General features: G+C 35.7%; 1 protein-coding gene across 1 annotated transcript; it reads left to right on the top strand.

Annotated features, from left to right (window-relative positions):
• Positions 1-11,535: 11,535 nt before the first annotated feature.
• On the top strand, positions 11,536-15,772 carry LOC119796919 (sialic acid-binding Ig-like lectin 12; the record flags this gene model as incomplete). The annotated part of the gene is made up of 5 exons (XM_038305693.1): positions 11,536-11,563; positions 11,781-12,152; positions 14,876-15,178; positions 15,255-15,512; positions 15,700-15,772. Coding segments are annotated over exons 1-5 (1,034 nt in total), but the record flags the coding sequence as incomplete, so codon positions are not given.
• Between the last annotated feature and the right edge of the window lie 132 nt (positions 15,773-15,904).

The following is a 15,904-nucleotide window of genomic DNA, read 5'->3' as shown; positions in this document are numbered from 1 at the left end:
TTCTATTGGCAAATCATTTCATTTACCTAGTCAAATTAAGGGTAAATACACTTAATTTAAGAAATTTTTACTCTTTTCTAGATTATTTTTCCAGTGTTGACAAGGATTTCTTTTTTTTTTAAATATCAGAAACACATAATCAGTCAAACTAATACATCTCAAAACCTCATTGACATTGACATAGAGTTGTAAACATGAAAACATTAGGGGTTTATCTATTGAATTGTCATGGATCAATATATCTATTTAGGTAAAATCTTTGGGTAGCAGGTTCTCCCCTTGCATATGTGGGTTCTCTCTGGGTACTCCGACTTCCTCCCACATTCTAGAAACCTGACTGTTAGGTTGACTGGCCTCTCTAAATTGGCCTTAGGTGTGAGTGTGTGTGTGCATGGTTGTGAGTTTCCCTGCGATAGACTGACGACCACCCTTGTTGGGAGAAAGGGCACTCATGGAAATCTTTAACCGTTTTAATTTAAGATCACGGCTCTATCATATAGACACATACAAAAATGATGGATGAAATGCAAAATGTTATTTATCTGTTAATTTCATTTTATATTCATTTATTAGCCCAGTTGTTAACCTGATAGTGAAAGCTATGTTTCAGGGTATATGACAGCAAGGATATGTATGTTATATGTATGTTATTATAATTTGGATGTTATTAGCCCAATGCTATCTAAACAATCATGCGACCTACAAAGCTTTGCCTCCTTTGTAACATGTTATATTTTGTAGCATATAATGCATGCTTTATTTTCTTTTAATTCGGAGCAGAAGTGTTAAGAGTTTTTTTTACAGCACAGTATTACCGGTATTCGGTTACTATTGAATGTATTGATAATTAAAGAGTATGCAAAATATGAGCCTCTTTTTGTCTGCCATTCATTTATTAATTCAGTTTGATCTTTAAACTATAAGATTAAAAATGTCAAATGATTATGTCAAAATATTTATTTAAAATAAATTAATCTAACCTAATATTTTTCTTAAAAAAAAAAAATGTTTTTCTGCATTGCATTGCATTTATCTGCTGCTGTACATTTCTGTGCATGTGCTTGTTGGTAGAACAGCTTTAGCATAAGCAGAAATTGCTAAGAATAAAAATTCAACAAGTTTACTGAAAATTAGTTATGATGTGGTAACAGATTTTCATATGAACAAAGAATGATGATAAAATGATTAAATTAATAGGAGCTGAGACATTTTCCACTTTTTCCAGCTGTGGTGAAGCAATGTTTTATTGATGCTCTTCATTATCTCCTGAATGAGCTGGACACAGCTTCAAAATCTCAACACCTGGCTATTATGAGAGGTTTTTATTTTTTTAAATAGATGTCTCAGAAAACACCTACAGGTGCTTGAACCCGGTTACTTAGCTGCTAGCCAATTTTTATCTTTAGGTACCACTTTATGCGTTCCGTATAAATTAATAATGTATGTTGCATCTGTAGTTCTATATCAGTTGCTTGTGCTGTTTTTTTAAATCTCTCTTTGCAGCGATGAAGCAGACTGCTGTTTTGTCAATATCTCTCTTTTCTTTTATCTTTTTTCAACTTTTCTCCCTTTTTTTGTAGTGTCTACATAACATTAATTATTCCCTACATAAACCCTGATAAAAGTATTTACATATATAAATCAAGGAGAGCACTTTGGCGAAAGTGATAATGTTGGGCTCTTTCTGGCATTAGGACAACAACTCGTATTTCCACATTGCCAGATAGGACACACACACAAAAATATGCCCTCCTCAAAACGCACGCACAGATTTCTTTTTTTCTTTTTCAGACAAATCAACTTCAATTTCACTCTTTTGGGTGCAAAAACTATCTGAACCAAACTGGTTCCTACATGAAAAATAGTTTGCCACTTATAGAAATGTATAAATGAATAAGGACTAAACCACATACACAAGAAAGTTTAGGCTCCATCTCATAAACTCAACATAAACCTTATTGCCACCTAAGCTGTAGAAATACTAAAGATCAATCATATAAACCAAATGGGCTGAAAGATTTAAAAAAGCTGCGATTTGAGGAGCTCAGAGAACCTGGGATTCAGCCAAGCATAGATTGTGTTCAAAATCATTATTAAAACAGTTTACAAACCCCTCTTTATATGAAGCAATTAAATAAATAATGTTTGGTTTCCGTGGAATTCTACACAATCTCTGAACATTTTATCTGATATTTTAATAAAGGAAATATGTATTTGTGAAACAATTCTCACTTTCCTTTAATCTACAGGTCTAAAATGTAATAAAGGCAGTAGAGAGAAACCCCTCATAATATGTTCATACAATAGTTTAACTCTAGAAGCATCGATATGCTGCTCCTGTGGTGTTATGACATGTGCTTGTAGAAATAGGAAGGAGGCGGTGAACATTTTTTTTTTTCTTACATTGCATGTCATGTTAATAGCAGGCATATGTAGACAATCTTTACCACACAGATTATGTTGGAAACAAACGTTGCTAAACTCTGAAAAAGGAAGTTTAGTTAACTTCCAAAAACAAGGAACTGCATTCTGGGGCAGTGTTTTTTCAATTTAGTCTTAGTTACAATGACAAAAATCCATTTTTATCTTAGTCAAAATTTTTGTCATTTTTGTCAACATTGTAAATAATAGAACTTCTCCACACACTGCTTTTTTTTAAACATATATATCACACTGTATAGAATAAAAATTCTTCACACAGCTTCTCTTTTTCTGTATTTTATTTATATAACACTGTGCAGAATAGAACTTCACACACTGATTCTCTTTTTAACACATATCACACTGCACACATTGAACCTTTTGTTGGCTTGTTTCATTATATCCACAAAGTCTTCATCCTCAGTGATCCTTGCAGGCAGGCCAGAACGCCCAATCCACTTTGCCACTGGGTTCTACAGGGCTTTCTGCTCTTTGGCGTCAGGTTTTTTTTACGGTGGGGGTACTCCCAAGATCTCTGCAACAGATTTCCTGTCCTTCCCCAACCTCTGATTTGGCTGTGGTGTCACTGTGTCAGGAATCTAGTTAGGAGGAAGAAATGTAAACAATTAATATCCAGTAGAACATCTTTCTTCTATGACCGACAGACAGACAAATACAGGCACAGGAAGGCGCACACACACACCCATACACGCCCCTGCGCACACAAACACACACACCTTCACACACACACACACACACACACACACACACACACACACACACACACACACACACACACACACACACACACACACACACACACACACACACACACACACACACACCCGCACACACACACACACAAAGAAGCTATCCTTCTGAAACCAAGTAGATTTATGCTCAAAGGGATTGTAATGACTAATCTATACACACAAATACAGTTATGTTGTGTCATATGCCATGATCATGGTTTTTGGACATTGGGAAGTGTCCATATTTCATCTTGACATGATGACCAGAGAGGAGGATACAAGTTTGGCTCAGAACTAGTTCTAAGGTCTCTGCATCACCCCCATACCCCCCCACCCCCATCCCCCTTTTTCAGTCACATGGCAAGTCACAGAGGTGACCAACCACCCCCCTCTGTGTGAGGACAGACAAAACCACAGAACACTCTCTTTTCCTTCTCTTTTTCCCGTGCAGCTGCCTGGCGTGAAAAGGCAGCTGAAATGGAGATACGGGCCGAAAAGACCCAGATCTCCAAAATCATCAACAATAAGTCATCATTGTGACCATTTAGAACCAGATTGCTGCAAAACAGACCTTTTGTAACACATTTATCTTGAGTTTCAGAACTTACATAGCCAGACTGGAGAGAAGGCCCCCTAAGGACCCCTGGTGTGAGCCGCTGAGACAAAGAAATCCTTGATTGCTGCTGGCCTGACTGCTGAGCTGCAGCTGGATGAAACTCAAACTTTCCAAATGGAAATGGAGAAAAAAGGTTTGCAGGTCTGGCAGGTCTGGTATAATTAGGGACAGAACAAACAATATGTCTATTGATGATGTTGATCATTTCAAGTGTTTACTGATGAGTAAAGACGAAGCTAACAGGATGGACTGCATGCTCTGCTATGCTATACAGAAACATGTGTTGAGCTGTTGTTGAAGCTTGGACAAGCTTTAGTTCACTAAGGGTTCAAACACTGATACAAAATTCACATTCACTTTTTCCTCATATGCTCATTACATTTCGATTACCAAGTATGACCAAGAGTCATTTAGTGGAATCCTCGTGTCTATTCACTGCCAGCTATTTCAGAAGAGGGTAAAGGATCCTTAACTAAATGTTATTGGTTCCTAGATAAGCAAATAATTCAATAAAACGTTATTTGGTCAAATAATGTTTTATTCACCTCATGGATTTGCATTGTGAGTTGGTCTGAAAACATTACACTTTTTCTAAATTAGTGAAAGGCTAATTTGATCAGATTCCAAATTTTTCCAGATAAACGTTGGTTTTAAAACACCAAATTCATTATAAACTTTAATACCGTTTTCAACCATACCTCGAGCTCGAATCACTCTTTTATTTATTGTTTTAACACACAGCCAGTAGGATTTTGCATAAACAATATATAACAGTCGAAATAATATCTGATTAAATAACATATTTCCCACCCCTACTGTGGAGTCCAATAAACATCTTCAAAAATATAAATTCCCAGCTGGCTGGAAATTAAGTAGAATATAAATCCACAACATTAATATGACATCCTACCTGGATGGGCATTGAATGTTAAAATCAAAACAGTAATATATGAAAATATATATTTATAGTTATATCATATATTTATAGTTAAATATATATGTATGCATTTTTATAAATCCTCATTCACATCTTTTTAGAAATCAGGGCATTAAAAGCATGTTTCCTGGTTAAATCCCAGCTACCCATTACCACCTAATGTTTTGACACAGGAAAAACAGTAACTGTCAAAAATGAGGATAATCTCTTATAAAATCCTACTGATGAACGGTATGTCCACTGGATCTGGTTTGTAGTCTCCTTTTATTTGTGCAACCACAGGTCGAATAAAGTTGAGCATCCTGACAGGTAGCTCTGGACGTTTGCTAACTGTCAATATTAAATTGAAATTATGTAATAAATTTGAAAACCATTTATATCAAATACTTTATCTCATGCAGCCCAGGAAACATTGACTTGGCCTGTCAATTTATCTGAATATCGTTTGAGAGTTCACCGGATTCAGAGTGTCAAAAGTCATAAAGCAGGTTTTGCTCAATTGACGTGTATTCTCTCTAACGGCATGCCTCTCACCCGAAAAGCTCCTTATTAGCTCCTGTCAGGAGTGCAGGGGGCGCAGTGGTTAGTGCGCACGACCCATGTACGGAGGCACTAGTCCTCAATGCAGGCGACTTGGGTTCGAATGTGGCCTGTGGTCCTTTCCTGCATGTCTTTCCCCCTCTCTCCTACCCCCTTACCTGTCAGCCTACTGTTGAAAAAACGAGCCACTAGTGCCCTAAAAACTCAAAAAAAAAAAAAAAGCTTAGCATCTGTCTGCTATAGCCTATGTCATATAAAGTGACAAGAAAAACATATATAGGCTGCCATATATAGTGGTTTTATGAAAAAGTTTGCACCCAGAATATTTTCAACTATATATGTGATAATTAAAGGTTAAATTAATAGTTACAACTTACAAATAATGAATCATTTATAAGAGTCCTAAAGAAGAAAAAATACATGCAGCTGATGATATTACTGACTGTGATAATGCACTCAGCCAGCAAGCAATAGGCTTAAGTATTACAATGTCTCACAAGGCCTGATCTTTCTGTTACTAACCACCTTTAAAGGAAATCATCAGAAAAGCTAAAATCACATTGGTCTTGGAGTTAGCATAATTTATTAGCACTCATGCAATGAAGGACTAACAGCAGCTCCACTTACAGCAAGGAGGTTAGATGAACTGCAGCTGCACATCAGCTGAACTTTTCTAGGCCACCGTGATCCATGAGGTCACCTGGTGGAGAACTAGTAGAACTGCAGAGTAAAAAGATGGTGAAACACAGACCCCAAGTATTGCTCTTTCAAATAAAGACTGAAAAAAATTAATGATTTACACATAAAGGATAAAAATTGTGTTATAATTTCTTCGAGGTCATCGATTTTTATTTATAATGTCATTGCAACCTTTCTATCTTTTATTTGCTTATCTCTTATATTTTTGATTTTTGTGATTTTGCCTCTGTTTGAATTTTTTTTGTATTATTTTGCTTAAATTTGCTCCTTTGTAAAGAAATTTAAATAAAAAGTCATATTTTATTTTTATTTCTGCATGAACTGTAATTCATTTGTTTACCCACATGTTTAAACAGATGTGGAGGTTCAAATAGCAGGCAATAAACCAGAGGAGGAATTCCCTTGTGGATAATGGAACTTGTCTGTCTAATTAAAGGACAGTGGACAGCAGGAGAAAGTGTGCACTCAGGTCTAAGTTCATACGGAGACCAGAGGATATCTATGCTTAGTGAAGAAAAGATTAAATTTTTTGTTTGCTTACTTCTTCAAATAAGGACGTATTCTAAACACAATACAAAAATATTTTTCACCAATAAAGACCGTTGCATAAAAAAACAAAAGCACTTATGTTTTCCTAAATGAAAAAGCTTTTGTTAAGGAAAATTATCTCCCTTACATGAAAGCAGTATCAAAGGAACAAAATCTATGTTGAGTAGGGTTCTAAGATACATTTTCTTTAATTTCTCCATCGTCTTTGTGTGCAGTTGAATGTTTTAGAATGACACAAGGAGAATAAGAAGTTGGTTAATATCTTGCCTCGTTTTCATCAGCAGAACAAAATATGACGTCAGAACCCCCATGTGTGTCTCTTGCTCCCTCTGCTGGACTTTCTCTGCCAATGTTATTGCCCATGTTATGATGGTGGTTGCCATGCATTCGTGTCATCTTTGTCTTAATCAAGTTATCTGCAGGGCTATTAAAAGAGAAGTAAGAAGTCCTGACTACCAACGTGCAATTTACTTAGTGATGTCAGATACTTTCCGGAATATATACTTTAAATCAGTGAGAAGCATCTGCTCATGTACTTCCTGCACCATTTGATCCAAGTTCTCCAGCTCTTCCTCGAGCTTCACTTGTCTGGAAGAGCAGCAGAGGGATGGAAATATTTATAGTAACTTTTCCATTGTAACTTAAAAGCCTGTTAAAAAAAAAAAAAAAAAAAAAAAACCTTGGTAGCATTTCCATAAACATGGCCCAGGGCCGTGCTTCCTTTAAGACATATAGGATTATTGAAGATTCTTGTGGCTTATTAAAAGTAAGTAACCAATGAAGGTGAGTGTACAGATGTTGTTTATCTACCATTAGTTTGTAACAAAATATATTTTAATAGATCTTGAAGCAAAAAATTACACCAAAAACTTAATCTGTGTAGTCAATTTATCAAAACAGTATTAGACCTTTAAATCTAGGCCAGTGTCACTGCTCACTCAGATGAGATCTCTGGAAACCAGCAGCCATATTGTCAGCCAGTCAGCTGATCACTACTTGTTGATTATTTTAACGCGAAAATTATTTTCAATATGTCTTTAAGCTAGAAAGTACATGTGAATAATCAGCTCATCCTGGTTATAAGCACATTTTTTTAAAGTTTATATTCATCAATTTGTTTTAATTTAGAATGAATAATTTATTAATTAATCTAATCAATGTATAAATAAAAGCCTTGTTAAATGACATCCACACAGTATCCCTTTCCCCCCCTGACTGTAGATTAAAGTGATCTGATTTGAACGTTTGAAACGCTTAAAGGTGACTGGAGTTGGAGAGGTCACTGTATTTCCACCTGTGGAAATGGAAAACAGATCAGGAAAACTAAAACGAGGTGGGAGTGAAAGGGTGGGGTCACAGAAAAGGTTGTGTTTTCCCACAACATTAATTTCTGGCAAAAGAATACTATTTTATTGCTAAGAAATACCAATTAGTGAGGGAAAATATTATTTGGCAACCTTGAACCTTTCCACATTTTGCCATTTTTCAGGATTCAAACATAAAGATATAAAATTATCATAACTTAGACTTAGACAACTTTTATAAATTTCGTTTAGTACAGCTTTTCAAACAGTAAATGAAGATTTCCATACAATAAAATGCAGCAGTGATCAAATGTAAACATTGTGGTAAAAAACATGGTGGAAAAATGCATTGATATGGAAATTCAGAGCATTGATATATATGGTGCAAATATGCAGTATTTTGATTTGGTGTTATTTTTCTGAAGAAGCAACAACAAGTGGGAAAAATTTATTGGTTATTTCAAACTTTAACAAATAAAATACTGAAGAGTTGAGAGTGCAAAATGAATTGTTGGGGCTCAAATGGTAGAATCTCAAAAATCAAGACGCCTTCAGTCGATTATCTCATCTGCCCACAGGACGGGGGAAAAGGCGTTTATTTTGACAGATCGAATCCACATGCTGTCCTCAGTACAACATATCATCAGACAATCTCAGCTTTTTCCCAACTCTCATTCCATCTCAGGCTGCTTTATAGACTCCACATCGCACTATGTACGTGCACTACTGGATGCTCTGTCGAAATCTTCCTGGAATTCACGTGTACTGGTCAAGGCCAGAGATTACTCCGACCCGACAGGATGCCCTATCAAAATGTCTTCATCTATGAACAGATTGCATGCGAATTAGCCACTAGGAACCCTGTTTTTGCCAAAATCCGTACGTGACTTCCAGCATGTAGACACCCTTTCTATATGCTGCATTCTCTCTGTTGCCAAACGAGCATGAGGCCATGAATAGGACTACATAAGGCAGTCGAATTGCTTCTATTCTGCAAGCCTGCCAGAAATCTACATTCTTCAAAATCAGTGTTGATCTCTGAATGATCCAATGTTGACTTTAATGACTGGTAATGATAAATAGAATGCATGTGTGTGTCTTGCTGAAATGTCCACTCACGTTTCATCATCATCCTGGTAGATGGCAGCAGATTTTTGTCAAGAATGTCTGTGTACATTTTTCCATTCACCATTCTTTCAATTATTTAAAGTTTGCCAATATCATGGTAAAATACAACCATGATGTTCCCACCTCCAAACTTCATTGTTTGTATGGTGTTTTTGGGATGATGTGCACTGCTGTTTGACCTCCAAAAATGATGTGTATTATGGCATCTACTGTAAAGAGTTCAATTTTGGTCTCATCTGACTAGACTATTGTGGAGTTTGGAAGCTGAGGCAGAAACAAATTTTTGCAAAAATAAAGATATATTTCACGTCCATAGACAGAGAGAAATGCTCTGACTGGGGAAAAACCCAGCACACACATTTATACCTCACACAATTCCAACACACACTCCTTTGAAACTATCCCACCCCTGCATAAAGAACTTTCTCACACACAAACATTTGGAGGAAAAAACAACTTCATTCATCAAGGCCATTCCCTGTTCATTTATCCTTCTCCCGACTAACATTGGCCAGATGGATCTTCTCAAAACAGCAGTCCTCCACTTCATGCCATGAAGGAGGCTGTGTAAACACATTCTTATCTCTCATGACCGTCTTTTGGAGTCTGTGAGGCTAAGAACAGACATATCTCAAAAAAATTTTTCCCCAAAACTATATTCCCCTAGTATTTCCCAGGCTTGTCTAAATGTTGTGCAGTATGCTGATGAAGATTCTTAGTCATCCAGGTCATAGTCATTCCGTAAAAAGTTTAAAAAACAATCCACTGGACTTGGTTTCCAAGATTTGAAGACGTTTCGCTTCCCCTCCAGGAAGCTTTCTCAATTCAAATGTCTGGATCCGCAGTAAGTTTGAGTCTTTATTTTCCAAATGTTGTGCAGGAAACTATAAAGGAGCTTCAACATGCTTTTTCTTCAGTAATAGAGTCTTGCGTGGTGAGCCTGCATACAGGCCATTGCGGCTGAGTGCATTACTTATTGTTTTCTTTGAAACAAATTTACCTGGTAATTCCAGGACTTTCTGAATTTCGTCAAAGGTGGTCTTCTGATAATTATTTTCACTCCTCTGTCAGAAATCATGCGAGGAGCAGCTGGTCGTGGTCGTTTTATTGTGAAATTATGTTCTTTCCACTTCCAGATTCATTCAGAAGTTAAGAAATCCTTCTGTAACCAACCAATGCCAACATTAAGTTTGCGAAGGTGCTAAGAAACCTGCGTTTAAACTTAAGTTAATCTTTATATGTTTATTTAGGATTTAGCTAATGTTAAAGGTATTCCATTCTGACTGAAATGAGAAAAGCTTGCTGCTTTCATATGCACATGTTTATAAAAGACATGGTGCTACTAATGACAAGTTAACTGGATGATCATTAACGTTATAAGTCCTGCTTTGCATGCATGTTTGCTCCACTTGCTTAATTTCACTATAGAAGTAAGAGAAGAACAGGTAAGTGAGACAGAGAAGAGCAGTAAAGGAGAATAAGAGATCCTTATTTGAGATCCTTCAAGCAAAGGATCTCAAAATCTGCCTTTGTATTTAGACCATTGGTCTTAAACAGTTAGAAATGTTCAAGTACCCGCTCACTCAGTTTTGCACATATAAAAGAGGCTTTCAGTAAAAACTAGTTCAATAGCTTTATATGACTGGAATATTCTTCTCAAAAAAGTGCAGCTTTCTGTTGTCCTACTCAGGTATTTGGCAAAAGGCACTAAGGAAGTTCCTAAAATGTAGAAAATGTATGTAGAATACATAGAGACAGCTCTCTGGGGGCTCAGCTCCCCTAAACTTCTGATCCTAGAATCACCCCTGGAGCACACACTTGTTAGCGATAAGAGCATAGTGCATTACAATTACCCAAACATTAAACAAAAGCATGGAGAATTATTTTCAGTTCATAATGAACCTCGGTATAGCAAAATATCTCAACAATAGAATTGAAATGTGCAGCTAAGTAAGCCATAAGGTATGCTAATGTTACTCGTGAAGAAATTTATCAAAGTACCAGTAGAAGAGCTCTTCTCTGTCCTTAACATGTATTATTCTGGTGAAAATATATTATGAAATTAAACAAACATTTTATCTTACAACTATCCCCTCCAAAATGCAACACTATTCTGGCTGTCTTTAATTAAACAGTGGAAAAAAACTGTATGATTGTCTTGAAAAGAAATCAGTCGAACTTTGATAAGCAGAAGACGCTCTAACATCCTCTTTTTCAAGAAAAAGGAAGAGCTGCAAGAATCTAATTTAAAATAAATGTTGCTTTTCCGCAGAAGTTATTTGCAGAGTGACTGGAACACATAGATGAATATTTGAATTAAGATTTGAGGACTTTCTGCCACTGAATTTACCTGGTGGGAACTTTTGTTATTGGTAAGCTCATTTTTTACATATTCATAATCCAGATCCAAATGTAATCTTTTGAAGTATTTCTTGATATAAAAGTTTATATTTCATTTTTTGTGCAAAATACCCCTTAGTTTTATTTAAATGAGATGGTATCTTTATGTTTCTAGGCTAAGAGATAAAGGACTATCAGATACTGATGGCAGCTCTGTTTAAGAACATGATTGACATAATTGCAGTCAGCATGGTACTGAGTGTCTTTGCTCTTCCAGGTGAGATCTTTGTTCACTCATTTCATTCAGAGACGTCATACTTTTTGACATCTCTGAATGATCCCCTCTCGTCTCGATCAATAGGTCCTAATAATGTATAAAATCTCCTAATGCAACGTGTTGCAGCTTAACTGGAGTTCATGGATCATGAAGTTTCAGTAAAAGCAGATTTTGCTCCACATTGTTGTCAACTTCAGTCTTTTTTATGTTTTTACAGGTATTTATGCTGATAAATGTAACAATAGACACAAAGCGATTGTCTTCATTACTACACCAAAGCCTGTTGAAGCACTGAGTGGATCTTGCTTGCATGTGCCATGTAGCTTCAGAGCTGAAAAAGGAGACAATGAATTTAACAGTGAACGAAACACCACTGGAGCATGGATTAAAAGTGATAAAGGAATCTTTAACATCAATCATGGAGTTAATAGCGCTCAGATAAAAATAACTGGAGACCTGAGTAGGAAAAACTGCACCACTTTGTTCGCTGATATAAAGACAAGTCAAGCAGGTAAATACTACCTCAGAATAGAGAATGGAGTCTACAAGGCAACAGCTTGTTCTAAAGCTCTTCAGATAAAAGTCAAAGGTAAGAATTTTACTTTACACAACTCTACCAAATAAGAAAAATACATCAGTTTCAACTCATATTATATTAACATTTTATCAACAAAAAAAACGTCAAATGATAAAAAATCTCTAGCTGTTCACTTAACATGTTAATGATGATCTTTGATATTTATGTCATATTTGCCTTTACTTAGGAATATTTTTTTACCATTCCATAGGTACATTTTTAAAAATTAAGAAAACCAACATTCTTCTTTGTATAAGATATAAGATATGGAACATTTCATCGTTTTATATATGTATTTGAATCATTACTTATCTTTGTTTTATGGGGTTCAGAGCAATTTGAATTTATCTTTAAATCATGTTAAATCACCCTATTGTACTGTAATTGTTTGGGCTGGGATAAATATTTAGTCGGATTTTATAGTTGCCCTCAATAAAAGCAGACCGTAGTTTCTATCTGCTTCATACATGACAGTTTAACAATCTAATAATACTTTTTTTTATATATATATTTCAGTTTGCAGTTCTTAACTTTTTAAACACCTTTCAGTTACCAGATCAAACTTTTTGCCTGAATATTTATACGTAGAAACAGATTATCAGTCAGTTACTAAGTTATTTCTAAAATCTAATAAATACTGAAAGAAAAAAAATAAACAAACAAACCATATTTTGATGCACATAAACTGTTAAAAATGAACTGTCTTGGTCTCCTCTTTATAATAATAATTAGAAATATAAGTTATTTTGTTTTATTATTTTAAAACATTGGCGAAAAGTACTCAGAAACCGTACTTAAGTACAAGTACAAATAAACAAATAAATACTCTAATAAAAATAACACACTGACATTGTACTAAGATAAAAGTAACAAAGCATGTTTTTAAAAATACTTGAAGTATTAAAAGTACTTACTAAATTAACTGAAATTATGTTTCACAAAGATTATTAAGTGTACCTACAATATGTAAATTTTCATTAATATTCCAATAATACTATTTTAATGAACATGCTGTGAATAATGCATGTTTTGTTTGTTTGTTTTGTTTGTCAAAATTCTTACTTGGGACTTACAATTTTTGATTGATCTGCTTAGTGAAATATCACATTACACGTTTTAAAGTGTTTAATTAAACAAAACATATGCCATGTTTTATTTAATCTGAAGTTAGATTAGCAAATTTCTACATCAATCTCACTGACTAACAGAAACTGATCTTTTCAACTGTAATCTTTAACTCCAGTTTAATCATGAACTTCATGATTTAAAAATACTGTACAACTCTGAGAACGTCTTGCATCATTCAAAAATGTAAAAATTGAAGGACACGAAACTTCAAGGGCGGAGTTCCCCTTCTCTGGTTTCAGGTTCCGTCCTTTCGGTGGCAATAGCAGTGAGAGCAACATATTGCTGGAGATGAGTGATGTGCTTTGAAAAAGATTTAGTGCGTTTTAATCAGAATTTAAACAAACTGGATAAGACTATACAGAATCAAATGAAGAATTCACATATGGAAATTAACTAATCTATCAGTTTCTTTGTTAAGATTATCTGACTCAACACATGATCAATATGATTTCATTAGCCAGATGAATGTGCATCTGCTTAGTCTGACTTTATTTGCAGTGTATAGCAATCAAAAAAGCTGATCAGGACTATTATCTAGCGTAAAATTTTGAATTTGTAGTGAAATTTGGCAAACCAGAAACGTAAAAAAAAGGGAGTTAAATAAGTAATTATGATGTATGGATTAAATGCATATTCAAGATTATATACGATTATGCTTTATATTTTTCTTTATATTCCAGAGCAGTACATTTCACAGCTTTGCACATGTGTGATTTATTTGAAATAATGGAACCTGAAAGAGTTGCTTTCTCCATTAGTCCAGGCAGGTGTTGCTAGAGGCATCTGTGCAGCGCCCCAACTGAAAATAGCATGGTGCTTCTCCAATAACAAAGGGAAAACAATGCTAGATTCGTAGTGTGTTATTTTTTTAAAGAAGCTAAAGAGGTCTGGATTGTGGTTTGATATAGTGACTTCTCTCAGTGTTCACACACACTGATAAGCATCAAAGCAAACATAGATGAAGAACCCGACCATTATGCATGTTAATCATGTTCACTTCTCGGCATTAGCACTTTTGTAAAAGATAGCTAAGCTTTTAGTTATGTCTTTCACATGCAAAAACTTAGCATTTAGCGACTTACCTAAATTTTTTTTTTTTATTTGAGTGTGAGTTTTTGAAAGCTAGAAGCTTGTGCCTTCAGGGGAGACAAAGTGGAATTGGAATCTCCGGGAGTCATTTTTTGAGCCAATTAAAGAGGATAAGTATTTCAAATAAGGCCAAGGATGGAAAATTCTGTTGGCTGACTATCCGGGCTGGATGCATGTTGCCATGGAATGGGGCTCTTCTTGGGGGAGGCGGGTCCAATATTACTTGTCCGCCTTGCAGTTGTTGAGTGAACCAATCCCCATCTAGCATTTGATTACTTTAAAACTTCCAACAAAACTAAACAAATAAATGAAAAACACAATGTGACACAAATCATCAGAAATTGTAGTGGAATTGAAATTTATGTAAATCATATTGGAGTAAAAGTAGAAAGTATCCTTGGTTAAATCTACTTAAGTAAAGTACAAATAAATAAAATAATCTACCTAAGTACAGTAACAAAGTACTTGTACTTCGTTACATCACTGGTTTAAAATGTCTGTCTGATGTGAACCTCTAGATTCTCCTTGGAGTCCCAGCATTAATATCCCTGTTGGTGATCTGAAGGAGCATCATTCTGTCACTATAAGCTGCTCAGCTTTGACTCCCTGTCCACACTCACCTCCTGAACTCACCTGGAATCTCCCACAAGACTCTGAGAGACAAACAGAGAAAAACCCAGATGGAACCTTTACAACTAAGATCCAGGAGACCATCACTCTGTCAGACACACATGATGGATACAACATCAGCTGTTCTGCTAGATATCCTGTGAATGGAGGAAGCAAGACAGCAGAGACAGAAGTGACTCTCAGTGTTTCATGTTAGTGATCCTGTCAGCACGTCATGGTTCAGCTGTTTCTGATCAATAACGTTAATGTGTGTCCCATTTTCCTCAGATGCTCCTAAAGACACCTCAGCATCCATCAGTCCATCAGGTTTGGTGTCAGCAGGTAGCTGGGTGGAGCTGAGCTGCTCCAGCAGAGCCAAGCCTCCTGCCAGCTTCACCTGGTTCTGGAACAGCACAGAAGGAGCCATTAATGTATCTGTGGGGCAGGTTTACAGCTTCAAAGTTACTGAGGGGGGAGAGTATTACTGTGAGGCTACAAATGACCTGGGGACTCAGAGATCGTCAGTCACCATTCCTAGTTTTAAAGGTGATTATTACTACTTTTTAAAAATATGAGGACCACATCATGTGATGTTCTAAAAGCTGGCACCATAACTATTGCTTCTCCATATCAGTTATCTACAATACAAGCCCCATCAATAATTCACATTCCTTTTTTGTTTTGTTTTATATATCCGTATGTTCCTATGCAACGTATTTTTTTTTTCTTCCAGAAACTGCTAATTGGATTATCATCCTTCCAGTGTTCTTTGTCTTTGTGTTGATCTGCCTGATGATCTCCATATGGTGAGTATCATAATGGTTTTTTAAGATAGACATCAGTATTTTCAGTGAATGCTTGGTGAACATTTTTTGTTAGAGCATCATCAGAATGTTCATTACTCCTGTGGGTCTATGTTTTTTTTTAACTTGTCATGT

This window comes from Cyprinodon tularosa, unplaced genomic scaffold, assembly GCF_016077235.1.
Source record: "Cyprinodon tularosa strain WSP-4 unplaced genomic scaffold, ASM1607723v1 ctg561, whole genome shotgun sequence".
Classification (NCBI taxonomy): Eukaryota; Metazoa; Chordata; class Actinopteri; order Cyprinodontiformes; family Cyprinodontidae; genus Cyprinodon; species Cyprinodon tularosa.
Note: the sequence above shows the minus strand (reverse complement) of the source record. Positions and strands in the feature narration are given on the sequence as shown.